At 50.1% G+C, this 25,497-nt stretch overlaps 1 protein-coding gene and 1 long non-coding RNA gene across 4 annotated transcripts in view; one reads left to right on the plus strand and one right to left on the minus strand.

The window, feature by feature from the left end:
- Positions 1–4,339: 4,339 nt before the first annotated feature.
- On the minus strand, positions 4,340–7,547 carry LOC130019767 (uncharacterized). 3 transcript variants are annotated; one of them, XR_008791886.1, is made up of 3 exons: positions 7,037–7,547; positions 5,448–5,588; positions 4,340–4,740 (listed from the first exon to the last, which is right to left on the minus strand). It is a non-coding gene; the product is annotated as an uncharacterized LOC130019767 (long non-coding RNA). The 3 variants fall into 3 exon arrangements; XR_008791887.1 differs by lacking the exon at positions 4,340–4,740 and adding an exon at positions 5,190–5,308; XR_008791888.1 differs by lacking the exons at positions 4,340–4,740; positions 7,037–7,547 and adding exons at positions 5,190–5,308; positions 6,342–6,752.
- A 4-nt stretch (positions 7,548–7,551) lies between these two features.
- Positions 7,552–25,497, plus strand: part of GAD1 (glutamate decarboxylase 1) — a 41,816-nt gene continuing 23,870 nt past the window's right edge. The window contains exons 1-5 of the mRNA XM_056110413.1: positions 7,552–7,758; positions 10,922–10,984; positions 16,298–16,456; positions 18,602–18,844; positions 22,364–22,454. Of these exons, the coding sequence (XP_055966388.1) occupies positions 7,677–7,758; positions 10,922–10,984; positions 16,298–16,456; positions 18,602–18,844; positions 22,364–22,454 (638 nt within the window). The 5' untranslated portion in view covers positions 7,552–7,676. The remainder of the gene's footprint in view (positions 7,759–10,921; positions 10,985–16,297; positions 16,457–18,601; positions 18,845–22,363; positions 22,455–25,497) is intronic.

The raw sequence follows: 25,497 nt of genomic DNA on the forward strand, positions 1-25,497 counted from the left end.
CTTCAGGCCTGGAGGAGGCACTGGACATGCCTTAAGGGGCCACACAGGGAGGCTGGTCACAGCAAGGATAGCAAAGGAACAACAACACATGGTGCAAATGCCTGTGGTAGGACCCATGGCAGAGCACTTGTGTCCAGTTAAGGGGCAGTAGCAATAGTATAGAGGATAGGGCTCTTGCCTTACACACGGCCAACTTGCATTCAATCCCCCACATTCCAAATGGTCCAAGCACCACCAGGAGTGATCCCTGAGCATCACCAGGTATGAACAAAAAATAAAACAAGTGTCCAAATTAAGGCCATCTTGGTCAATTCCACCAAAAATCGAAACCCAAGCACAAAAAATTGTAAATCTACAACTGTACCTCATGGTGTTTCACTAAAAATAAATAAAAAAAACAAAAAAACACATTTTAATGTAAATTATGAAACAGATGTCTTAACACCCTACCTTGCTATTCTATACCACCACCACCACCACCACCACCACTGCTGGACCAGGCTGAGCCCATTCTTTCTTTCTGGGTATCACTCTGGTACTCCCTTTTAGGTACATGAGGGTCAGCTGATTTGTCAGGTACTTTTCTCTTTCCAAAACAAATGAAACATCACCCCCAAACTCACTGGTCTAGAATTCAGCTCCACTCCATGGTGATTTGGCTAAAGCAAATCATACCCAACATGCAGATAGTGGAGAGGAGCATATACAGTCCTGCTCTAGGGATGAGGGAGAAAGCTTTACCAGTTCAAATGTTCTCATGCTGTTCAGGGCTTGTTGCCTATAACGCCAATAGGAAACTGATCATTATTTTAATCTGCACATTTAAGGACTACTAGAAGACTCAGATCATATATTGCTAAAATATTCCTAACTTACCCCAAAGCAAAGGAAACGAAAACTCAGTCCTTTGACTAAAGGTAAGCTAGAATGAGCACCAGAGAATGACTGCTTTGGGAATATCCCTGGCAGTGACTTGCAGATGTGAACTTCTTGGTCTTGAATAAATTTTGGTCAGCTCTTTTTTCATTTTTGTATTGCCAGGGATAGAACCCAGTGCCTTACACATGCAGGGCAAGCTCTCCTGCTGAGCTACATTTCCAGCCCCTCCAGTGAACCCTTACATGTAAATTTTTGGCATGAAGTGGACTGAACTAGAACAGCAATAACATCCCTCCTTCCCATTAAGATTCAAGTTTGCTTACTGAGTAACCAGGATTAGGGAAGGAATCCAGTCTAAAATAAGTATTTGTTATATTCTCTCCTACTAAATTAGAACATTCAAGAACCTTCTCACAAAAGCACCAGGCAACTAAATCTGAATACAAGGAAGAACTACTGTCAATTGTAAATAACTGAAGATCTTTTCATGTAAAGAAAAGAATACATTATTACTCCTGTGAGACCCATACAGGAGTTGCAATTGGCAATTCCTAGGAAATTATCTTTCTTGCTTGGTCCACTCCTTTGTGAAAGCACTGATTTTCTTTTACCTTGGTTTTGTTGAAAGAACAAAAACCAGATACATCTTAAAATCTCTCTGTCAAAACTGCAGTCAAGAGCTAATAATTCTCTGGTCTCCAGTTTCCTAGTAAAGTCCAATACCCTGGTTCCCTTTCTATGGCTGCCTTTAGGCTGCAGCTCTGCAGATCTATCCTCATCTTTTTCGCCCTATGTGTTCCAAACCACGTCTAGCAGCATTACTTAGTATTAGAAAGACAAACGAAAACAAGCCCAAAAAGAACCTGGTTTATGAAATATGGCCGGGTATGTACGAAGGAAAAAGCCTGGAGCTTTCCTTCTCAGAAATTGTAATCTATCGCCACCTGGTGGTTACACTATAGTGTTTGCAACAGCAAAATGGGCAGAGGATTTATTTGTACATGACCAAATACAAACCACACTGCCCTCCTTGATTAATTTATTTAATATTAGAGTATTTCAATCTTCTGAGTATCAAGGGGAATGGGGTATTTGGCGGTTATCCGAGGAACTCAGCTCTTTAGAAGAAAAGGTGGTAATTTTCGGAGTCCTTTCCAGTCTTCTGCCTGGAATTCCGCCTTTCTCTTCACCCTTTTAACCCTTTCCTGTTTCCCGGGAGTGAGTGCAGAACGTGGCAAAGTCTGTAAGGATCTAATGATTGGGAAGGTGGGCGGCGCGTGTTTAAAGTACCCGAATGCTTAATAAACCTAAACCTAGTGTAAGGTTATCTCTGCTTCCCACAGCCCTCATCTCAGAAACAGACATTTAAAAGGCAAACACAGCCATCCCCCGCCCCCCTCCCGCCCCCGTTTCTTGTTTGGGTGGTGCGGTGGGGTGGTGGTGGTGGTGGTGGTGGTGTTATAATCTAGGTACTTAAAGTAGAGGTAAAGAGTTGGCTGTAAAGAACTTAACACCGGTGGTTCAAAATCGCCTTTCCTGGAGGCTAAAACTGTTAAAATGCGTTCCCAAAAATGTTTATTACTCACCTTGATGTGAACCATCTTTTTACGGGAAGGGGGAAAATGTCCCTCTGTAGCCTGCTGGAACACCTTCCCACCCCTTACTTTGCACCTGTCTTTTCCTTTTTTTCTTTTACAAAATGTACCAAATCCAGTTGGCACATCTCTAAACCTCCCTAGGAAAGAGCATTGTGGGCGGAGGGGCGTGTTCCTAAATCCCGGGCACCCTTGACCTCTTTAAGGAAGGTAGCCCATGGCTAACAGAGTGAACTGGGGACAGTCTTCAATCCAAATCCCCAACCCCAGGGGAAAGAGCGGGGCCAAGACCCGGTGGGTTGCACTCGCCCCCTCTTTCAGCCTCTGGGGGTCGCGTTGCTCTTCAAAGCTCCAAGCCTTAGATGAAATGCAAACGAAACAGCCGGGCAGACGCCACTCCTTTCCGGGCCACCCCAGGCCACCGCTTCCCGTCCCCGGAGAGGATATCTTTCTTCCACCCCCATGATCCTGATTATCATCCCCCGGGAGTAATAACAGACAAAAGGAAGTGTACGAGAACAAAAACAAAAACATAAGATTCCAAAGGTTCTCAAGAGCCAAAAGACAGTCACAGTCACCCTCGGTTTGCAAATTCTGACCCGGGAGGAGAAGAGGGGGGTGGAAAACACCCGCCCTCGCCCCCCCACCACCTCGCAACAAGGGAAAACAAACCGCGGTCCGTGCGGGCACAGACTAGGGCGCGGGCAGCTGAGCGGATGGGCTTCACGCCCGAGCCGGAAAGCACCTACGCGAGGCTTCAGGGACCGAGCCTGTCCTTGGGCTGGGCGCTGTCCTTGGTGCTGAAACTCTTGTGCTGAAACGCGTGCCCTTTCTCCAACCTAAGTGCTGGAGCTGAGTGGATTCCTGGGCCTGGGTTCCTTACTCCCCTTCTCCGCTGAATCCAGGGGTCTGGGTTCGAATGTTACATGGCTTGAAATGAAGTCAAAGTCAGTAGGCCCCCAAGACTGTTATTCTCTCGGCCTAACTGGAAAGCCAATTCTGGGTGCGGTGTTCATGCAAATGCTGGGGCTGGGGAAAGCGTAGCATGTGGAGAGATAGTACAGGCGGTAGGGCACTTCCCTTGCACGTGTCGAATCCAGATTCGATCCCCATCATCTCATATGGTTCCCTGAGTTCCGTCAGGAGTAATTCCTGAGTGCAGAGCCAGGACTAACCCCTGAGCATAACCCAGGTGTGGCCTAAGAAACAAAGAAAAATGCTGGGGCCCCTTGATGCCACACAGTGAGTAGTTAATAAAGGCTTTCTTGAAAGTTAAGGTCTACCAAAAGCTTATATTTCTTCCTCCTCGCCTCCACAAAGTAAAGGGAGGGAAGGTGTCCACACCTTCCCAATTGAGGTTCGTATAAGATGTCTCTTTTCAACGAGATTCTTCTCCTGATTCAAACATCAGTAGCCAGGGGGTGCCTTTTGGACACTGGGGTCAGCAAAGAAAGTGGTTGGATCTTTTCTCTGGCGGATGTCACAGGTTGAAGGGCAAGGAGTCTTCGCTTGCGGGAGTCTCGGATCTGGGAAGAAACTGGGGGAAATCGAAGGTGAAAAGCGAATGTCTTCCTGGGCCAGTGGACTTGGAGGGGCGCCGGGAGGTGGCACCCCCTCCTACCTTCTCTCCTGGCCTGGCTCATGTTAAACTCGATTGTTTCCGCTCCCACCCCCCCCCCACCCCCGGGAGATCTGATTGGTGAAATCATCTCTGGGAAGGGGGCGTGGGTGGGATTCGAGCTCACCTCTGTATGAAACGCAAGATTCCAGCCTCTGAAGAGAAGGGGCGCACGGTGCGGTTTGAAGGGGCATTTCCCGCCCGAGCGGGCACGCCCACCCTAGCTCCCGCGGCCCAGCCGTTCTTTCCTTGAAAGGTGCCCGAGCTTTTAGTGTCAGGTGGAGAGGAGAAGGCAACATTTTCTTTAGTATCAAGAGCAAAGTGGTTTTTTTCAAATCCCACAGCGAAATTCCGTTTATATTGGCGACACTATATCCACTCACCTCACTCTCCCTTATGGAAATTTTCAGCCATTTGTAAGATTTTAGGCATCCACCCTGTGTCTTGGGGAGAGATGATGAAACGTTCACAGGGGAGGGCTGGGGTTCCGGTGGACCAGCGAAGCCACGGACTGTGCCATAAATAACCCATGCCGTCTGCTCCGCCACGGGGGCTGCGGGGACAGGGGGAACATCACTGTGAACCAAGTAAATCACTTGGTTCCACCGTGTCAACCCCCTACACATAGAAAAACCAACGTCGTCTTGCCTTAAAGAGAAGGAAACGGGGACAGAGGAAAGAACAGAAATTAGTGACGAGTGGCAGAGAAACAGCTTGAAGAGACCCGAGTGTCACAGAGTCTGGCCAGGTGTTGGAGGGGGCGCGGGAGGAGCGTCTAGACTCTGTGCGCTTGGCGCCCCCTGCTGGAAAACTTCCTGCTATCGCCTTTTCCCGGGCTGGGGACTTTCCCCAGCTCAGACAATTCAGTTAACCTGCTTCAAAAACGGCAAAGAGAGAATGGTCTTAAACGCGAGGGAAGGACTGGTGAGTCTAGGACAGAGAGCACCGATCTCCCTCCCCGCCGTCTCGCCTCCCTCCCCGCACCTCCCCTGGGCCGCCTCTGTGCTTGGTTTCCCCGAGTGTGCGGAGCGCTCGTGCGTGTTATTAACCTTCAGATGTGATCAATCAGGAGGACTTTCCCTATTACCGAGGGAACCAAAGCTAGGAGGAGGCGATGCCTAGTGGATGGGAGACGGGACCCTTTTCTCTGCCGAAGGGCACTGGGGAGGTGTGTTCAGGTGAGGTACTTTGGAAGGCCCCGAGTTAGATGAGAAAACTGGAAAGAATGGAAGGAGGGAATGTTGAATGTCCCCCAGCATCTCTACCTCCTCTGCTTCTCCAATAATGCTGGACCAGGAGAAAGTCAGCGGAGACACGACCCAGAGCGCGTTTTCCCCGCAAGGAAGGTCACAGACCTGGCGGAACCGCTGGAAAGGCAAAGTCACGGCTCTCGTCTGCTCAAAGACGTGGGCGAGGGAGGAGGAGAGCCAGTAGGAGGGAAAAGCGCTCAGCGAGGCAGAATTCTTCATAGGAACAATCTTATCGCAACACCCTTCCTATAAAAAAAAAATAGAGCGTGTTGAGTACGTTCTGGATTACTCATAGGGTGCTGGGGGGGGGGGGGGGGGGCTGAGGGGATGTGGGCGCAAAACCGTGATCTGGATTTATAATCGCCCTCTAAAGCCCCGGAGGCGTTCAGGCACCTGCAAAGGAGCCCCGTCGCTTTGCCGACAAACTGCCCCCGCGAGCAGCGGCCTCGTGATTCCCCCCGCCGCGCCGGTCCCCGCCTCCCCACTCCGCCCGCCCCCGCCTCCCCCGAAGCCGAGCTGCCACGGCTCGGGATCACGCTCCTCTCCTCCCCGCGCTCGCGTGCCGGCCGGTACTCGCAGCTGGAAGGCAACGCCGAGCAGATCACTGCCGGTGCCAGGGCCCGAGCGAGAGAGCGAGCGGAGCGGATCTCCCGGCGCGGCGCAGAGCAGCAGCGAGCGCACCCGCCGACTATCACCCAATCGAGGTAGGTTCGGCGCGGCCGCCGGGATTTGCAGCGACTCGGACTCGGGGATTGAACTGCGTCCTTTTCCTCCGCGGGGCTCGGGCAATCCCCTCTTCTCCCCAGCCTGGGCTATTGCTCTCCACCCTCCCGAGCCGAACGCCTCCTGTGCCCGGCCCGGGTCTCGGCTGGTAAGGGGTGAAAGGCGCAGGCACTCCCGCGCTCGCACCCCGCTCCGACCGGCGAGACTCACGCCCCGAGGGCGCCCCGAAGCTAAGGATCCTGCAGAAGTGGGGCGAGAGCGATCACTCCATCTCACCCTGCGTGTTCCCACCGCAAGCGCAGGTCTCGGCGAAAGGACCTCGGCTAGCGACAGCGAGCGGCGCGACTCGGAGCGGTAACCTGTTACTTGCGCACACGCAGCGGCGGGGACCGGCTGCCGTGCGTGGCTGTGCTCCGGCGCGCGCGCGGTTTAATGCAGGCTCCCGGGGAGGGTGCAGAGCCCGCGACGCCAGGGAGATAAACTGTGGGGTCTTCCATCGACCCAGATGGAATCCCCGGTCTCTATGTCCCGGGGACGTCAGGGAGCCAGCGCCGTGCGCCAAGCAGGGGCGCAACGCTCCGAGTCTTGTCCGCCAGCTCCCGCGTGCTGGGCGCAAATCTGTTTCCCCGATGACATCCAACCCCTTTCCTTGCCTTCTGGCCTCCTCTCCCTCTTCGGGTCTGTACGGGTTTGGCTGGGGGAAGTGGGGAATGGTGGTGGTGGTGGTGGTGGTGGTGGTGGTGGTGGTGGTGGTGGTGGTGGTGGTGGTGGAAGTCGGGGATCTTCGAAGGATTGGGTGAAGGGTAACACAGGAACGCGGGCCCAGCTTTGTCCTAGGCTTCGAGAAGGGTGGAACGAGTGGGAAACCAGACTCGCTGCTCTCTGGCTGTCAGGAGCGCAAGGTGACTGGAGTTGTTCCCCGAACAAACCCGAGGGAGAACGTGAAGATAACGACCCGATTTTCCTCTCACCTTGTCTCACCAAAGCCCGCGTCCCCGAAGCAGTTAGCCTTCTTCTTTCCAGGGAATTAGCCAGACACAACAACGGGAACCAGACACCGAACCAGACGTGCCCGCCCCGTGCGCCCTCCCCCCTCCCCCACTGCCCCCACGGCTGCTGGGAGCCCAATGGGGCTTGTCGTGGCCGGACTGGAAAATTGCTCTCTGAGCCTCCTTTGCCCTCCCCAGCCCTGTCTCCCGCACCCGACCGTCCCGCATTAGTCTGGCCCGCCACCCCACACCCCACCGCCTAATCTCACCGCCAGGAGCCCGTCTCCCGGCTGCGCCGGCAGACTGGAGAGCCGCCCCGAGGCTACGTGGACTGCGCCCGAGTCCCCGAGCTTGCGCGCACGTCTCCCCCACCCCCACCTCCGCGGGCGCACCCCGACCCAGCCCGCTGATTGCCCTTGCTCCAGCCTCTCTCCCTAGCTGGGACTAAAGGGGGACGGTCCGCGCTCGCCACCAGCACCGCCGCCACCACCACCACCTCCTCCTCCCGCAGCTCGGGGGCCTCCTGCGCTCCGGACTCCACGCACAGCTCTCGCTTCTCTTTCCAGACTGTTCGGGAACCCGAAGACCCCCTGATTGCACAGGCCCCGGGACGACCGAGCTGATGGCGTCTTCCACCCCTTCTTCTTCGGCAACCTCCTCCAACGCGGGAGCGGACCCTAATACCGCCAACCTGCGCCCCACAAGTAGGTCTTGTCCCAGTTTCCTAATGAAACGGACTGCAGAAGAAGATGGGGGTGCGGGAGGTGGGGAGACTGCGCTGTTCGGAAGGGGAAGGGGGAGCGCCGAAAGGATGGAGGCTGAAAGAGACGGGGCCCTGACCCGGTCCCGGCCAGAGGTCGTTCCATTATCGAGGATGCTAGAGGACGCCTGGACGCCGCTGGAGAAGGGGAGACGCGGGGGGCGGTGACCGGAGCCCTCTGTTTGGGGCTTTGTTACGGGGGAGGGCGGGAAGCGAGACAGTTGTTTTTGTTGTGTTGGGCGCGGGTTTCCTTGCAAGGTGAGGCGACGCGGGTCGGGGTAAGAGGAGTCCCGGCGGGGAAGAGAGTTTTTCCGTCTCGGGTTTTCGTTGAGCCCAGATCTGACCCCTCCTCCTTCCCCCTGTGCTGTACTCCAAGTCTGTAATCAGCGAAAATTTAGACGTTAATTGCAGCTTTTAGAAAACTCGAAGTCCCTAATTGCCCCAAATTTGCTTCGAGCTATTGAGGGAGAAGCCAAGGGCGAGAAAGGTGCATTTAACGGTTTGAGGCTAAGCCTCGACATTTTCAGGCAATTAATTACATCTCAGAGACAAAAAAAAAAAAAAAAAAAAAAAAGGGCGGCATCCTGAGTGTGAGCGATGGGAATCAGGAGGGAAGAGAGCACCTTTCTCTGGGAAGACTTGTTAACAGCTGGCACGTCTGGAGAAAAGGGTGGTGGGGGGGGCAAGACCAAATCAGTGGGGGCTGCTTCTCCACCCCTTGTTGAGTGCACTGCTCAACTCATTTCCAGACGGTCTTTAAGTCAGATTGATTTTATACCTCTCTGGGAGAGACTGTGAATTGTTTCGTTTTTCCCCCTCAACCATTTGAATTGAAATATTACCATTCAAACGTTACCATCACCACGCCCCTCAAATCTATCAGTTTCAGATAGTAATGGCTCCAAAATTTCTATTTGAGGGGCTCAGGAGTGGCAGAGTGTTTAAAAGAAAGGGTTTTGGCTGCGCTTTTATGGCACTTTGCATGTGCTTGAAAAAATGTCCAATTGTTCCCATCAATAAAGCCAGGGGCCATTATCTGTAAACCCCTCCTCCACTTGCTGCCCCAGACTCTTCCACCCAGAAGCCTGGTCTTACTTGAGTCTTTAGGTAGCATTCCAGTTCTCTGGGCAGACCCTTCTCCATCCCAGCCCTCCTCAGAGCTAGAATTATGCACACAACAAAGAGATTCTGGAGAACCGGCAGCCTTAGTAAAGGAGAAGCCCGGCACTGGTCTCCAGAACAGACCGAGAGAAAGGTGAGGGTCGTGCGCCTTTGTCTGGTCTTGCTGGATTTATTTTTCCAGTCCTATCCAAAAGCCCCAACCCCTCTCCCTACCACCACCACCTTTGTTTTTCTACCAGGCTAATCTGTGAGGCCCTTCTATAAGACCATCCTTGAGTCTTCCTACCTGCCACCCTTCCCTCCCCCCACCATCAATCACGGTACTGCCAGGCATGAAGCACAGGTGCCCAACCTGGCACCCAGATTCAGCTTAGAGCTTGCACGTGGGGCACTAAAGCCAAGGACCCAGCCCAAGGAACAAGGAGGCCTGCGGCCACTGTGCCAAGCTGTTCTGACCTGTCTCCTACCAGCTCCTATCCTGGGGCGTGGGGACACACCCTCGCCCACCTAGCGGGCACAGCTTCTCCTGCATCTTCTGAAGTCTGGGGTGACATGGGGTGGGGAGGGTGATCTAGCACAACAATTTTACTTGAGTCTCTTCCTCCAGCAGCCCACCTCCTTGTCCTTGGCCATAGCTATTCCATCTCTTCTTCTGCTCTCTCCTTTTCTTCCACCGCTATCCCAATTTGGCCTCCAAATATCGGTACCTAAACTAAGTGACCTTGGAAGAGTCGCTCCACCTCTCTGAGCCTCGAGCTTTATAATTGCGCAGTGAATCTTAAATGGACACTCTCCTGTCACAAAGTTGTTACTAGGATTTGGTGAGATGGTATTTAATGTGAAAGAAGCACTTTGTTATATTGGGTGGAAATAGCCTTCTATCTTGCCAGATATGAGAAGGATTCAGCTGTCCCAACCGATTTCCTGTCGGTGGCAGTATGGTGACATGCTGTCTCCCTCACGTCGGCCCGTTTCTTCCCCCAAGCTGGGGCCCTGTGGTGCCTGGCTTGAATGGATGTCACTATGCTCATCACTGTTGACCTTGCAAGCTGGGTTGAAGGCAGGGGGCACACAGCAGGGTTGCTAAGGGGGATCGGAGTGGCTGAAAGCATAAGGTAATAAATGCTGCCCCACTCCCACAAACCTCAGCTCGCCGGTGAGCCCTCAGGCATGAGAGAGCTTCCCATGCTCCTTGTTGGATGTGGATCTCTGAAGGAGGGGTTTGAGAAGAGCCTCGTAGAGAAGGAGCCTCCAGCTGCATGTGACGACACTGTGCTGGCCACCCTTCCTTTCACCTGCCTCACCTGCCTCTGAGATGTCCATGGGAAGGGTTAATAAATGGGGGGGGGGGGGGAGCGGCAAGTTGGGAAGAGGGTGCCAGGGATGCTGACTGGGTTGCTCGCTATTGTCTTCCCTCTCCCGGCTTCTCCCACTGAAGAGCAGCCATGCGAGCCCGATCATCTAGTCAAAAACTATTTTTCACCCAATTAATTCCTGAACTCTTCGGCGACCCCATTTCATGCCAGTTTATTTTAAGCTGCCACTCGGCTGGAGACCCGCCAAGAAATGATGAGACGTTAGGGCCCCAGATGCCTCTGTGTTCCCTTTCTCCACTGCTGTGGTAGCCTTGCGGGGTCTTGGGGGGAACCAAGGGACTAGACGTGGAGGGTAGGTGCGGCGGGGGGGAGGGGGGGTGGGGGGGTGGTGTTCACCGAGCAGTCAGACTGAGACCTTCACATTTGGGTTGCCCAGTGGGCATGGAGCTGGGTGTGGGTTTCACAGACACTTCTGTGGACCTGAAAGTGGGGACAGCGATGTGATGAAGGTTTTACGAGCAATAAAATCTGGCCTTTTGGATTCCTAAGGAAAGAATTGTTCATGAGTAGCAATGGGGGAAGATCCTCTCTCCCACCCAACCCCCACCCTACTCTTTGCCCTGGTTTCAGGGTGCAAGACTCACTGTTCAAACCTCTCTTACTTTCTAGCCTATGACACCTGGTGTGGAGTGGCCCATGGATGCACCCGGAAATTGGGGCTCAAGATCTGCGGTGAGTGTTAATCCCGCAGAGGTTCCTGCGGTTGGTTGCAGGGGGGGAGTGAGGGCAGAATGGGACGTATTTGGAGGGGACTCCAGGCTATCAGGTCTGTTTTTCTGACATCCTACTACAGCCGGATAACCAGCGGCAGGCACGTTCCTCTGCCATCACTCACTGCCACTCCTCTGCCTTGTCTGGTTCATCAGGAAGGACCAGGTGAACAGTGCAGGGGCTCCCCCTGTCTGTGCATTAGGGCTTGAGCCTAGCACCCCCGTGCGACTGCGAGGCTCTTCTTGGCATTTGCGAGGGGGGATTGGAATGGGGGGTGGGGGCGCTCTGCCAGCTCCTAGCGAAGATCTAGGTGGAAAAGGTGGACATGGCCGACTTTCCTGCACAGTGGTCTCGGAGCGCGCCATCCATCTCCTCCTTCCTGCGCCTCCCGCGAGCTGTCTCTTCAACCACCCGACTTCTGGGGCAACCCGAGTTTTTGCCCAAACGGACTCCAGCCTCATGCTTCGGGGCTTCCGAGGCCAAGAGAACGGCTCCGCAGCGGCTGCCGTCAGTGGCCTGGCAGAGGGTGGTGCGGGCACCCGCCTTGGGGTTCACCCCGGCTTGCAGGAGAAGATACCGTTGGCGGAATGCGGGGCGCCCAAGAAAGAGAGAGTGTAAGGCACGATGTGCAGGAGACGACGGAAAATGGATCTGGGAGCTGGAGAAAAGAATTGTCCCTTGGAGACGTGAGGGTCTAACCAGAAAACGCCCAAGGGATGTGATTTTCAATTTTTTTTTCTTTGAAGGGAAACCGGAGATTTGTTCAAAGGGACACAGCTCAGTGGTTGCAGCTGAACAATGAGGCCTTGGTTTCCTGGCCACATTTCACCGTCGAAAATCTCTAGCCTTATCGGGCCAGAAAATACGGGCGTCGCGGGCAGAGGGCGGCGAGGCGGGGGAAGATTAACGATGGGCTTATTAAAGCGCCATCCGTCAGCGGCTGCGCCCGGGAGATAGCGCCCAGCCCGGCCCTGCGCGCCGCGACTCTGCCCGCCCCAGCTCCCCCGAGTCCGGCAGTTGGGGGCGGGGGCAGTCAGGGGTCATTTAACACCTTTTAGTAAACTCCCTTCCCGGCTTTCTGGGGCCGGCCCGGGAGGCACAGACTTGGAGGAAAGGTTGCTCAGCTCCGGGACCAGCCGCCTTCCAGGGAAAGCCCAGCCTACTAGCCAGGGTGGCCCCACGCTTTGGCCTGCTGCCCCAGCACGCGAGGCCCGGGGGCCAGGCAGGATGGTTGCAGGGTTCAGGGCAGCCGGAGGCAGCGGAATTGGCCCAGCTTTGTTCTATAAATAGCCCTCTCCCCCAGCCGCGCCGCCGCCGCCGCCGCCGCCGCCGCCGCCGGTCCACGCTTAATGGCCCGTTTCGCGCCAGGTCCCTTCGGCTCCAGCAGCCGTCATTGTCATTGTCATGCAGCCGGGTGAGCTGAACTGAGCGTGCCTGGGGCGCCCTCCGAGCTGGAGAGTCGCTGACTGGCGGGGATGGGGGGGCTCTGCCATCCTAGGGGGAGGGGGTCGTTCCCGCCCGCTTGCATCCCTGCCTCCAGATCTGCCGCCCCCTGCTGTTGTAACTGCACCCGACACTCACGCGCTCACCCCGGCAGAAAAGGGCCTAAATCCCCGCTGGGAGAACCACACCTGAAGTGCCCTCAGAAAGTGCGGAAGGGATGGCGAAAGAGCTGCGCTTCTGCCCAATCTAGGAGCTACAAGGGTCCTGGGGCTCCCCCGCCAGCCTCCACCCGCTGCTGCCGGGCTGTGAAATGAATGAGGAAGCACCGAGCTTGGGCAGGAGCAGGGCTACCATCAGGGAGATGTTCTCCCCCGACATCCACTTTCCCCCAATAACCCTCCCCCTTTAAACCTTCATTTCTGGTAAACTGCCATCTATGTGATTGGAGAGGGTCAGGAATCTGATGACTGGAAATTGCCCTCTGCTAAAATGCATCACCTCTGGAAAATGGGTTCTGAATCTCCCGGTCGCTGACTTTTCATCTTCCCTAAGAAGCCTGATGGTGGTTGGTTTTTGGCCCTGAGTTCCCAGACGCCTTCTGTCCTGCATGCACACACTTGGAGACCTTCTCGGGCTGGGAGGATACCTGAGCTGAGGCTATGAAGGGACTACCTTTATCTCCCCACAAATCCACTGCCCTGAGTGTCCCCCATAAGTGTTGTTCTTCACTACCTGCCAGGACCTTTGTGTCCCTTCCCCAGGCAGCTGGGATGGAGCTAAAGGCCTGGTGTCACACTAGCGGTGCCCTTTACTGTGGAGGCAGCTCGGCCTGGCAGAGTAACCAGCCAGAAACCCAGGACAGACGGTAGAAAGTGGGGTGACAAACAGGCATGGTGACATGCCCTACATAGAAGGGCCCTAAGGCTGGTGGTGACTGCTGCTCCCTTCACCAGTGTCCCTGTACGCTTCCTATGTCTTCTGTGTGTAGAGCTCCCAGACTTGGCCACCAGTAACCACTAAGCTATCTTATTCAGCCCGAGCAGTGTGTTTGTCTGGACATGCTTCATTCTGAATCTATTGCCAGAATTTAAAAATAGACCAAATACTCTGTATCTCTGGCTTCACTTGAAATAAAAAGATGGGAGGGAGATCTGGCAAGGCACTGTGAGCCCAAGAGAGAGCATGTTTAAAAAATAATGAAAGCCCCTTCTGGGTAGAAGCACCGTCATGCCCCAGCTTGGCAAGCGAGAGGAGCAGGCTTAAGTGTGGAGCACCTTGGCCATGAGCCTTTGTGCCAGGCAGAGCTGGAAGAAGCCCCACTTGGGAACAACGGCCCTAAGTTTGCAATTTCTAGTTCCCCTCACTCTCCTCACTGGGGCACGGAAGACCTTTGAGTTGTGTGTGTGTGTGTATATGTGGTGGTGGAGGGGGAGGGGCGGTGGTAGGAGCAGCCAGCAACCAGCAGCAGGATCCTCCCTGGAGAAGTCACAGTCATGCCAGGATTCCCCCTCTCATTGGCCCCTTGCACTTAGCCAGAGCACCACAGCAAACCAAAGCCAAGTATTCCTCTGCTCCACTTGCCTCTGTGCCTCTCAAAAACATGGTGCTTGGTTAATATGGCTCACATGTGTAAGCTAAGGCCTCACAGCTGACGTATAGAGCAGGCAGAAGTCCATTCTGCTTCCGTCACCCCTTGCTAGTCTGGGAAGGGCCAACTCTCCACTCATGTCATCCACTCGTTCATTATCTTAGGAGACTCGCTCAGACTTCCAGACTTTCTCCAAATTCAGACCTGGCTCGCTGAGCTTTCTCAGGGAGACTCCAATATTTAAGAGAACAAATAGCTTCCAGAAATAGTTATTCTGATAACAATATACATTGTTTGTATGGGGAAGTGAACTTTTTTTTAAAACACAGATTATTATGCAATATGTATTATTTATGAGCTAATTACATGATCTCTAAAGAATTCTGATTCTAACGCAGTGGGTGGCGGTGGGGTGGGAATACAGGATTAAAGTGGGGTGTTGATTATTGTCTCCAACCCCCTCGGGACATTGCTGTCTCTGGACCCGACCCTGCTAGGACCTCCAATGCTAAATTCCAACCCAATGGATCCTAGTCCTGAAGCTACCCAAAAGAAAGGGGATTCAAGGCAGAGAGACTTCCCAGGAATGAGTCTTAGTCATCCAGAGGTCAGGGTCCCAGAGCAGAAATTCAGCTGGGTAGGACTCAGCTCCAGTAAGCCTCATGGGCTTGCTCTTCTCAGCCTGGCAAATTCTGCAGCTGACTGTTGCTCAGCTGGGAGCAAAAGAACCATCTAGGGGAGAATTCCTTCCTGCCTCTTCTGGCAAATGAATTCTGGCTCCTGGTTTTGGACTCTGGGGGTGTGGGTTTGGAAGAGGAATTCAGAGAGTAGGAGATGAGGTGAGGAAAAGGACGAACACACACACACACACACACACACACACACATACACACAATCTTTAGATCCCAGGAGAAGGCTCTGTTGTGGTGTATTTGACCCTGTCTCTTGTCCTTTGACTTTAGAGAGAAGTTTAAGAGGTGCTGGAGCAGCCAAGGTCCTGGTGCCTCTGCTCCTGTTTTTCCCTCCCAAAATAGCCCCTGCTCCTGTGTGTGTGTGGGAGGATATAATCAGCTCCGCAGTCCTGGGGAGGGAACGCAATTCCCCAGATTACCTTGCCTCTCTCCAACCTCCTGGGACCTTCCTCCAAGTCTGCCTTGTGACGTGTGTGGCTCCCCAAGGAGCTTGGTATCTACAAAGACAGCTTTGGGGTCACCAAGCAGCTCAGAACTTTCTACCCAGACAGAGCCTTGTCTGCCTTTGCAGCTCGGATTGAGGCTGGCTTGTAGGAGAGATTTGGGAGGATATGGGGGCAGGGGTGGGGAGCACTCCACAGGAGCCTCAGGAGGGATGGATGAGTTGCTCGGGAATGAGCTTGTGCCTGGAGCTGGCAGTCTCCAGCCCTTCTCTGTTCGCTGCTGCTGGTGGCTGCTCACCTCAGATGGCAGCGATGTCTATTCCTTCCGAGGGGCAGAGGTGAAGAGCTGCAGGCTCCATACTGGCTTTGGAGGTCACCTCTGAACTCTGTGGCTGGCTCTCTGGCTTTAGCACCACCCTGGTTTTCCCCCTGCCAATCTGTAGGCTACAGAAGGTGCACCCTGCCCCACGTAGTTGTCCTCTTGTCCAGAAGGCTTAGCCAAATGCTTTTCCCCAAGAATTCAGATTTTAAGCTTTCCTCTTTCCTTTTACTAGTAGCTATATGCGAGGAGAGGAGGTAGTTCAGGGAAAACTGCACTTCCAGATATTTGGGGGAGTTGAGGGAGAAATAGACATATTCTACCCTTGAGCCTTAGCTGATACTGAGTGCATCTTCCCTAAGCCCCGGTGTCATCCTCCTTGCAGCTCTCTGCGAGTCTTCCTGCTCCCTCTGGCTGCCCAGCCCACAAGCCCAGCGCCAGTCACATCCTCTCAGATCAGGTCCTGCCCCTCGAAACCTCATCCTGGGGCTGGTCGCTGGAGCAGAAACTGTCCAGTGGACTTAATTCCGAGTTCCCTGTCACATTCAGAGAGGAGAATGGGCTTTATTCACTGCTTTTCTCTCTTGCATGACTGGACCTGGCTACTGATGGTACTTGGCACAGCCCCCTCTCTACCCAAAGGCCCAGGCGCCAGAGTCCCTCTCCAGTGAAAGGCAAGCAAGCTGTTTCTTCTCAGGACCAGCCAAACAGGGCCCAACAGCAGCAGCTTGCCTTTTCCTGGGCCAGACAGTTCAGGGTGTTCCCTCTGACCCTGCTTCTTGTCCCTAGGCTTCCTGCAGAGGACTAACAGCCTGGAAGAGAAGAGCCGGCTCGTGAGCGCCTTCAAGGAGAGACAGTCCTCCAAGAACCTGCTTTCCTGTGAGAACAGCGACAGGGACGGTCGCTTCCGGCGCACAGAGACTGACTTCTCCAACCTGTTCGCTCGAGGTACTTCCCTGTCCCCAGCCCTGTCTCTAGCTGAGTGCCTTCAGTGGGTCCTTTCCTTGATATCCATGGACTTTTTCCTCAAACTTCACTTCTTTTACCTAAAAACAAAAATTACAACATTCTCTTGAACCATCTCCATCGTCTGAATATAAAATTCTTCCTCCCACCCAGGCCTCTGTCATTTTGGAAGCTAGATGAGGTCAGTCAACCTTACCTAAACATACTTACAGGGGCAAATATGGATTCAGAGACTCTCAGAACCCTAAGGATTTAAGTTTAAGAAACTCCAAGCCCAAAGAGATAGTTCCATGGGCTGAGTGCACATTTTTGTTTTGTTTTGCGACACACCTGGCAGTGCTTAGGGCTTACTCCTGACCGTGCTCAGGGATCACTCCTGGTGGGCTTGGGAACCATCTGAGGTGTCAGGGATCATCCGCTTGCTTCAGCTGTGTCCAAGGCAAGCACCTTACCTGCCATTCCTGAATACACATTTTATATGCAGGAGGTCTAGGTTCAGTTCTCTCAAGAACCATCTGGAGTAACCCCCATCACCTCCAGGTATGCGCCATCACTCTCTAAATAAAAGGAAACTTCAGTGATTTCCTGAATAGTTGATCCTCCAAGACTGGCAACAGTATTAGCAAAATCGCCACCTTGTGGGCAGCTGTGTAACTTGGTTTTCTACCTAAGTGCTATCTTGAAAATCGAGTTCCCTTTAGAGATCTTTCATTAATGATTCTTGACCCCCAAATATTGCTGCTTTACCTGAATCTCTCAGAGAGCTTGGAGGTAAACCTGCCACCACTGACTTCCTTAGGTCAGAGTTCAGATCAGATAGTACAGATGACGTCACTAAACCTCAGAGGTCACCCAGGGTGCAGACAGACAAGTACAGTCAGTCTGTACTTGAGCTTGGGATGGCAAGTTGGAGTCCCTTACTGCTTCCTGCCTGTGCTAATACCCCAGGTTAATAACCCTGGGGGTACCTCTCCTAAATTCCTGCCCCAAAGGAAGAGGTCAGAAGAAAGGGAGGAATTCTTCATCTACATCCTGGAGTTCTAATCCTGTTTCCTGTATAAAGACACACAGAGACCCACCCCCAGTCCCACAGAGGCCTTACCAGAACAAGCATATTTTACCAGAACAAGCATATGCCATACCAAAAGCCCAATGTCTATCCAGATGTCTTGTAATCTCCTAAATGGCAGAGGAGGGAGACAGGCACTCCTCTGCCGGACCAGGCGATAGTCGAACGGGTCGAAGAGGTAAGGTGAGGATCAAAGAAACTATATACAAGTGGTTGAGAGGGCTGAGTTCTCATGGAACAGCAGCATTGATCTTTATTTCAGACAGCCTCTTAATACTTCTCTATAAGGAACTTGGCAGGTGAAATCATCCATTGTAATTACAAAAAAACATATTCCCAAGATCATACATTTCTTTGATCATAACAAACATAGGAAACATAATATAATGAAAACAATGTTACTTAGATCAGTAACAGGAAATAAGAACAAGGTAGAAATAATAGCAAAGTATACTGAAGAACACTGACACTTCCTGTGTACTTTTCACGATTTACCAAGGTGTTATTTCCTGCATATGCCACAAAATCACAATGCATCCATTTCTTATTAACTTCTCTTGCAAACTGAGGATGAAGTATTAACTTCTCTATAGGCTTGAGTTATCGACATAGTGACTACTCCACATATTAGAGGTGGCGGGACAGAGAGCTATGCCAAGTACACTTGGCCCTCTGAGTAAGGCAACTTTCAGAGCTAGGTCCACATAAGGACCCTGCATAAGTAGGCAGGTCCCCATACTCCTCCATTTGCACTTCTGACTGGAAACTCTGCCTACAAATGCTCTGCATCCAAGTAGGCTAGTCCTGACTTCTTGGAGCTTTTATACCATTTACAAGTAGCTTAAATATCAGGATATCTTCGCATTTTCTGTGTGCCTGTGCAGAAGTCTGGATACATGAATTTGTGTATTTTTCTGGGCAGGTGATGCATCAAATTCTCAAAAAATTCAGGAATGAAATTTGACCTGTGACTACAGCATGACTGATGTTGGAGAATTGAGGGAATGAGGAACGTCAGATATGAGGGTATAATGGGTCCCTGACTTCCTCCCCTGCAGATCTGCTTCCAGCGAAGAATGGTGAGGAGCAGACCGTGCAGTTCCTCCTGGAAGTGGTGGACATCCTCCTTAACTATGTCCGCAAGACTTTCGACCGTTCCACTAAGGTGTTGGACTTCCACCACCCACACCAGCTGCTGGAGGGCATGGAGGGCTTTAACCTGGAGCTCTCAGACCACCCAGAATCCCTGGAGCAGATCCTGGTTGACTGCAGAGACACCCTGAAGTATGGGGTTCGCACGGGTAAGGGTGACAGTCAAGGGGATATGCCATAGCAACCCAGTGTGAGGGCAGCAGAGTGGTGGAGAAGGAGAAGCCCAGATCTGGGGAGGGAAAGCGGCCAAGTGCTCCTTGCCCCAGAACTACCATGGACAGTGACAACTTCTGGCAGGCCTGCCTGACTTCGGCCCAAACAACCCCCTTTAATATTGCAAAAATTTTGTTAAGGCATGAAGACACAGTGCTATGTGAAGTTTGTTTTTTTTTTTTTGCACCCGGTGATGCACAGGGGTTACTTCTTGCTCTGCACTCAGGAATCACCCCTGGAGGTGCTCAGGGGAACATATGAGATGCTGGGAATCAAATCCAGGTCGGCAGTGTGCAAGACAAACACCCTCCCCCCTGTGCTATCACTCCAGCCCCACTATGTGAAGTTTTGCAGCCTAAAGAAAGCAAGATGACATATCCTCTGTTTCTTTTCATTCCTCTGTTTTGTGGGGCTGCTATCAGGGGTGTTCAAGTTGATGATGCCAGGGAGGGGATACCAGATCTGCACCCATTGAAGGTAAAGGAAATACCATGTCAGGGATCAAACTCAGCCTCACAAGCAAGGCGTATGCTCTGCCACTTGAGCCCCCAAGTCACTGAATTCCTGTTTGCAACCAGGAGCTCTTAGGCTGCCCCTTTCCTCTTTGTCATGCTATTGGAACCCTCTTTAATGAACAATCCTTGGCCAAAGTGGTTACTTTCCAGCTGTTCCAAGATGAAGGACTTATGTTTTGTTTTGTTTTGTTTTTGGCTTTGGGGCCACACCTAGGTGTGCTCAGGGCTTACCCTTGGCTCTGTGCTTAGGGCTTAGAGATTATATGAGATGCCAGAGACCAAAGCTGGTTCAGCTACCTGCTGTACTCTGAACCCCTCAATGACTTATTAAATCTTGGTCTAGCTATTCCTCAGCCTAGGAACAAAGCAATGGTTTTGTCCCTACATCATTCCATGCAGTATCCTAGCTTTCCTGGCCTCCTGGGTGGACAGATGTACAGGGACTGGCGTTTCTCAGAAGGGTTGCCTCTACAGGGTGGGAAAGGAACTTGGCTTGGCCCGAGTCGGTGCTCAAGGCTACCCCCAGCAGTGCTGTGGTGGGGTAGACGTGCCTTGCTGGGAATCGAACCTAAGGACTTTTCCATGCCACACCTGGATGTGCTGCAACACTGGAACTAAACCCCCAGCCCTCTTTTGTACTTATATTTGAAAGCCTTTGTGTCCATAAATCTTTGTCCATCTTTTTTTTTCTTTTTGGGTCACACCCGGCAATGCTTAGGGGTTACTCCTGACTCTGCACTCAGGAATTACACCTGATAGTGCTCGGGGGACCATATAAGATGCTGGAAATCAAATTGGCCACATGCAAGGCGAACGCCCTACCCACTGTGCTATCACTCCAGCCCTATCTTTGTCCATCTTTTGTCTCTACAGTACTTCCTACCTGTGATTCAGTGCAGTATAATCGCATTTATTTTTTTTATGCAGTTTCATCTTGAAGTGTTCATTGTTTTACTCATATTTTGTTTGTTTTTGGGGAAGGAAATCTGGTGGTATGCAGGGACTACTGGTGGTGTTCACAGTTATCATGTTGTGCTGGGGGTGAGACCTCAGGCCTCCCACGTGCAAAGCATGCACCCCAGCCCTTTGAGCTATCTTCCCATCCTCTCATATATTTTCTAAAAACTTCAAAAAAGGAATTTTTGTTGCTTGGAGATCTCAGATTTTTAGCACCATGCAGAGTGAAGTGAAATTTGCTGGTTTGGACTATTTAAGTCTACATAAATGTCTGGAATCTGGCCCCAAACTTATACTATGGTTATGTTTTTTCTTCTTTTTTTTTTTTTTTTGGCTTTTTGGGTCACACCCAACGATGCCCAGGAGTTACTCCTGCTCTGCATTCAGGAATTACTCCTGGCGGATATGGATACTGGGAATTGAACCTGGGTCAGCCCCGTGCATAGCAAACGCCTTACCTGCTGTGCTATCGCTCCAGCCACCTGATTATGTTTATTCCTATTTAATTAATTCTTTTTCTAGAGATCAGTGTTATTTTTAAGAATGTGGTATGCAGGAGCAGAGTTAGTCTGAATGAGAAGTCACAGTCCAGACATGCTGCATGGGTCTCATCTCATCTCGGGAAGGGTAGAGATCATCAGAGGCGGGAGGCAGACCAACAACATTCAAATCCAAGCTCTCTGACAATTATTTCAGAGGAAAAGGCAGTTTCCACAGGAAGAACAGCAGTCAGCATATCTTTTGAACACCAGTTCTCTGTCAACACCCCTTGATAATCTATTGCATTGACTCTTCTGTGACAGCTGGGCCGGGCCTGCTGATGTGGGCTTGAGATTGTCTGTGCATGCCAAGTTGGTCAAAACTTGGCAAAAATCCTAGATTTTCTGAGAACAAAGTTTGTTAAAGCATCCCCTGTGCTTCAGAGGGGTTTTAGAGTAACAGCAATGATTTTACCAACCAACCAATGAGTGAATGAGGCTGTATCTACTCCTGTTTCACAGAGACGATGCCCATCTCTAACCTAATGAGATTTATGCAAAATGCACCCACTATTTTGTCTCTTTACCTGACATAGACCCAGAGAGTGATGGAGCATCTTTAGTGTCAGCATCAGATCAGAAACTTTCCATGGTTTATTTTGGTCCATGAAGGCAACATAGTCTGAGGCTTGCAACCTCTCCTACATCAGTAAACCTTGATATGAGCATCCTGTCCTTGGGATGTCAAATTAAAAGTAAGATGTTTGGGGAGAAAACCATGAGTACCACATCCTAATTTGTATCTAAAAAGAAATACTACATACTACATATATTGTAAATCAAGATATAAGCTCTAGAAAGGTGATTTGCTGGGGCTGGAGAGATAGTAAAGCAAGGGCATCACTTGCTTTCCATGCTGCCAACCCAGTTTGATCCCCAGCACCCCATAAGGTCCTCTCAGTCATCCCAGAAGAGATCCCTGAGTGTAGAGCCAGGAGATAGCACTGAACACTGACAGGTGAAACAAATATAATTCATTTTATGACATTGGATTTTTTAAAAAATCATTTAAAAGCATGGTGTTTTACCCAATAAGAGAGAGAGAACAAAAGGGAATGCCCTGCCACAGAGGCAGGGTGGGATGGGAGGGATGGGAGGGATAGGGGGGTGGGAGGGATACTGGGATCCATGGTGGTGGGAAATGGGCACTGGTGGAGGGATGGGTATTTGATCATTGTATAATTGAAACCCAAGCACAAAAATGTGTAAGTCTGTAACTGTACCTCATGATGTCTCACTATTAAAAATTAGAAAAAAACAAGCATGGTGTTTTAGACACGATAAGTTTGAATGCTAAGAGTTGGTATAGGATGTGTCAGCCTGCACTTTTATCCCCAGTAATTTGGGCCATTTGGATGGAAATCTCATCAATAGTCCTTACTTTTGCTATGAAAAGAATTTGAAATCAGGATTTGCCTTGATTCTTGTCTGTTACCATCTCTAGGTCATCCTCGATTTTTCAATCAGCTCTCCACTGGATTGGATATCATTGGTTTAGCTGGCGAGTGGCTGACATCAACTGCCAATACCAATATGTAAGTCTGGCATGTTATTTCATATAATCAAACATGATGTATGATTATGGATTGTTGCTTTAAAAGTGTAATGGTTTCATGGTTCTGTGTCTGGAGAGATAGTTCAAGGGGCTAGTGCATGCTCTGCAAGTAGAAGACCCTGGATTTGCTTCCTGATACTGCATGGTCCCATGAGTACTGCCAGATATGACCTCTGAGCACTGAGCTGTGAGTAGCCCCTGAGCACCTCTAAGTCTGGCCCAAATACCAAAAGAAATTTTTTAATGGTTCTGTAATCATTTCTTACCACATCATTAATTTCATTGCCTAATTGTATCTTCCTGTGATAAATCTTTTCGGTTTATCACAATTCTCATTTAATAGTAGATACTTTATAAGCTATTTTTGAATTTAAAAATATAATTTAATTAGAACATTAAATTAAATGAGAAATAATAACTCCAGTTTTCAAAGTGAAGTGTGAAATTTTATGTTAGAAGACTTTGTACTACTTTGGTGGTTTTTGGGAATGGGGTGGGGAGGGGAATGGGGTGAGGAGAGGGAGGAATTCCAAAGGTGTTTAGGAAGTTAAGGTTCTCCAATGGTAAATCTCAGTTAAGTGGGTCTGTGATTCAGTGCAAGGCCTGACTATGTGATGCTATTTGAGCCCTGCTGTGCCAGGGTTAACCAGGACACCCTAATGGTTCTGGGGCCTCCAGGGCCACACCTTACAGTACTCAGGGGTCCTTCAGGGCTGCACCTAACTATACTCAGGAGACCATGTGGTGCTGGGAATAGGCATGCACTGTACTGTCTTCCAGCTTCTATACTTATTAATGATACATATATCTAAAGAGACCTTGGTTTTGAGTGTCATCTGGGTTCATTTTCCTATGCAAGCACTGGAATCCTTATCATTTAGGACATATTCCTTTTCTGTTAAAGTGACCAAAAACCCAAAACATATAAACCTTGTCATTTGTTCAAAACCTCCGAAACAGTAGCAAGGCATTATATAGCCCTTTCAAAATAACTAAGATTCTTGTTCTAAATTTCCCTTTTTAAAAATATTTGTTTGGGTAGACAAACGTCTGTTTCTATGTTCATATAAATGTTTATAACATTTTTATTGACTCTAAGTTCTAGCGGGGTGCGGGATAGGGCAGATACTTTGTAGGTTATCATCTTGCAATCAGCTTCTAATTTACTCTATATACACCTCTGGAGGTAAGGTCAGGCTCCACGCTGATGAAGGGTTATCATAGCCTACAGTAGATTATCTCTTCTCTGCTCACTCTGTAATGTTCTACCACTGTCCATACACTCAGTAGTACCACATTCTACAGCAGTATACAGGGGGAAAATGAAATAAATTTCTTAGTCATTTAAAAATAACTATAGAAATTATATGGTTTTAGGGACTCTGTAGCTAGTTCCCATGGTTGAACACATGTCAAGCATGTGAGGGTTTTTTGGTTTATTTTTTCCTGTTTTATTTTGGGGCCACACCCAGTTGTGTTCAAGCCTTACTCCTGGTTCTGAGCTTAAGAATATTTTCTGGCAGGCTCAGGGGACCATGTCGGGTGTTAGTGATCAAACCTTGGTCAGCTGCATGCAAGGCAAATGCCCTACCCACTGTACTATCGCTCTAACCCTTAAGCATGCGTTTGACTTTTACTTCCGGCACTGCATGCCCTCCAAGCAACCTTGGTCATGGTCTCTTGTTTTGTTTTGTTTTTAAAAAAAACTATGAGTTTCTTCACTGTGGAAATACTTAAAATAACTATCCACTTTTTAAATTAATAGCAAAGTAGATTTGAAGAACAAACTCATATGAAAGGATGATATTATTGAAAATAAGGGGACAGAGAGATAGTAAAGAGGGTAGGGTACTTGCCTTGCACATGGTCAACCTAGTTTGATCCCTGGCATACCATGTGATTACCTGAGACTGCCAGGAGTGATTCCTGCATGCAGAGACAGGAGTAACCCTTGATCATCGCTGAGTGTGACCCAAAAAACCAAAAGAGAGAGAGAGAGAGAGAGAGAGAGAGAGAGAGAGAGATTTTGTTTGACATCAAGGGTTGTTCAAGTTCAAGTTATTCTTGTTTTCTTAAACTACTACCAGTTTCAAAACTTCAACAGGCACTTTAAAATTGTATATTGATTTGTGTGTGTTCCAGAAACTATTTAATGATCTGACTCAAAATACTTAACTACATTTAGAAAAGTTTCTATTAATTAAGGATTCCTGCTTGCTTTGCTAATTTGAAACAACAGCAACAAATTTTAAAAAGCAAATGTGACAAGTGAAGCCTTTAGTGCTAAAAAGCATAAAGGACTAAATTGATTAAAAACAAAAATGGGCTTTATGCTTTCTGACTGCCAGTCATGGTTAGCTTCACGGCATCTGTGTTGGGTCTCCAGGGCTGCAAAGGACTAAGGAAATCAGGTCAAAGAGAGACTCTCATTATGGCCTCCTTAAATTAAAAAAAAAAAAACTAACATTTGCAATCTCTGCCATGATTTCTGAGATTAAAAAAAAGTACCAGCCAACAGAGACTCTATAATACATGAATTAATACTTGAAAAGAGCCACTAATGGTTGAATAGAGCATCTCACCCTAAGGAACAATTTTAATTAGAAAGTACAGCTCTTAAATGAAAGAAAAACAAAACTATTCAGAAAATAAATGAGATTGATAAAGTAAAAAGTATGTCTCCATTAAGACCCAAAGATCCAAACTAATGTTGGCCCTTAATTCACCCTGTTCCTTAAAGTGTCTCTGTGTCTATGCCAGTTTCCTGATAGATGTAGTCTAATCTCAAGGTCAGTAAAAGGACCTCACCCTCATTGAACCTTTTATGACCAGCCTCTCTCCTAAAAGACTTTTTCTTCAGCAAGATCTCACAAATTCTACTTTGGTGTATATGTTCCTCCTAACAGTGCAGTCCCTTCCTTGTACCTTTCCTCAGTCCAGCCACAAAACAATAAAGCCTGTCCAGCCGTCTGAGGTCAAGGCCACTCTCGGCAGCACAGTGTAATTGCAGCTGTGCTGAACAG

The sequence above is a fragment of the Sorex fumeus genome, unplaced genomic scaffold, assembly GCF_029834395.1.
Source record: "Sorex fumeus unplaced genomic scaffold, SorFum_2.1 ptg000009l, whole genome shotgun sequence".
Taxonomy (NCBI): Eukaryota; Metazoa; Chordata; class Mammalia; order Eulipotyphla; family Soricidae; genus Sorex; species Sorex fumeus.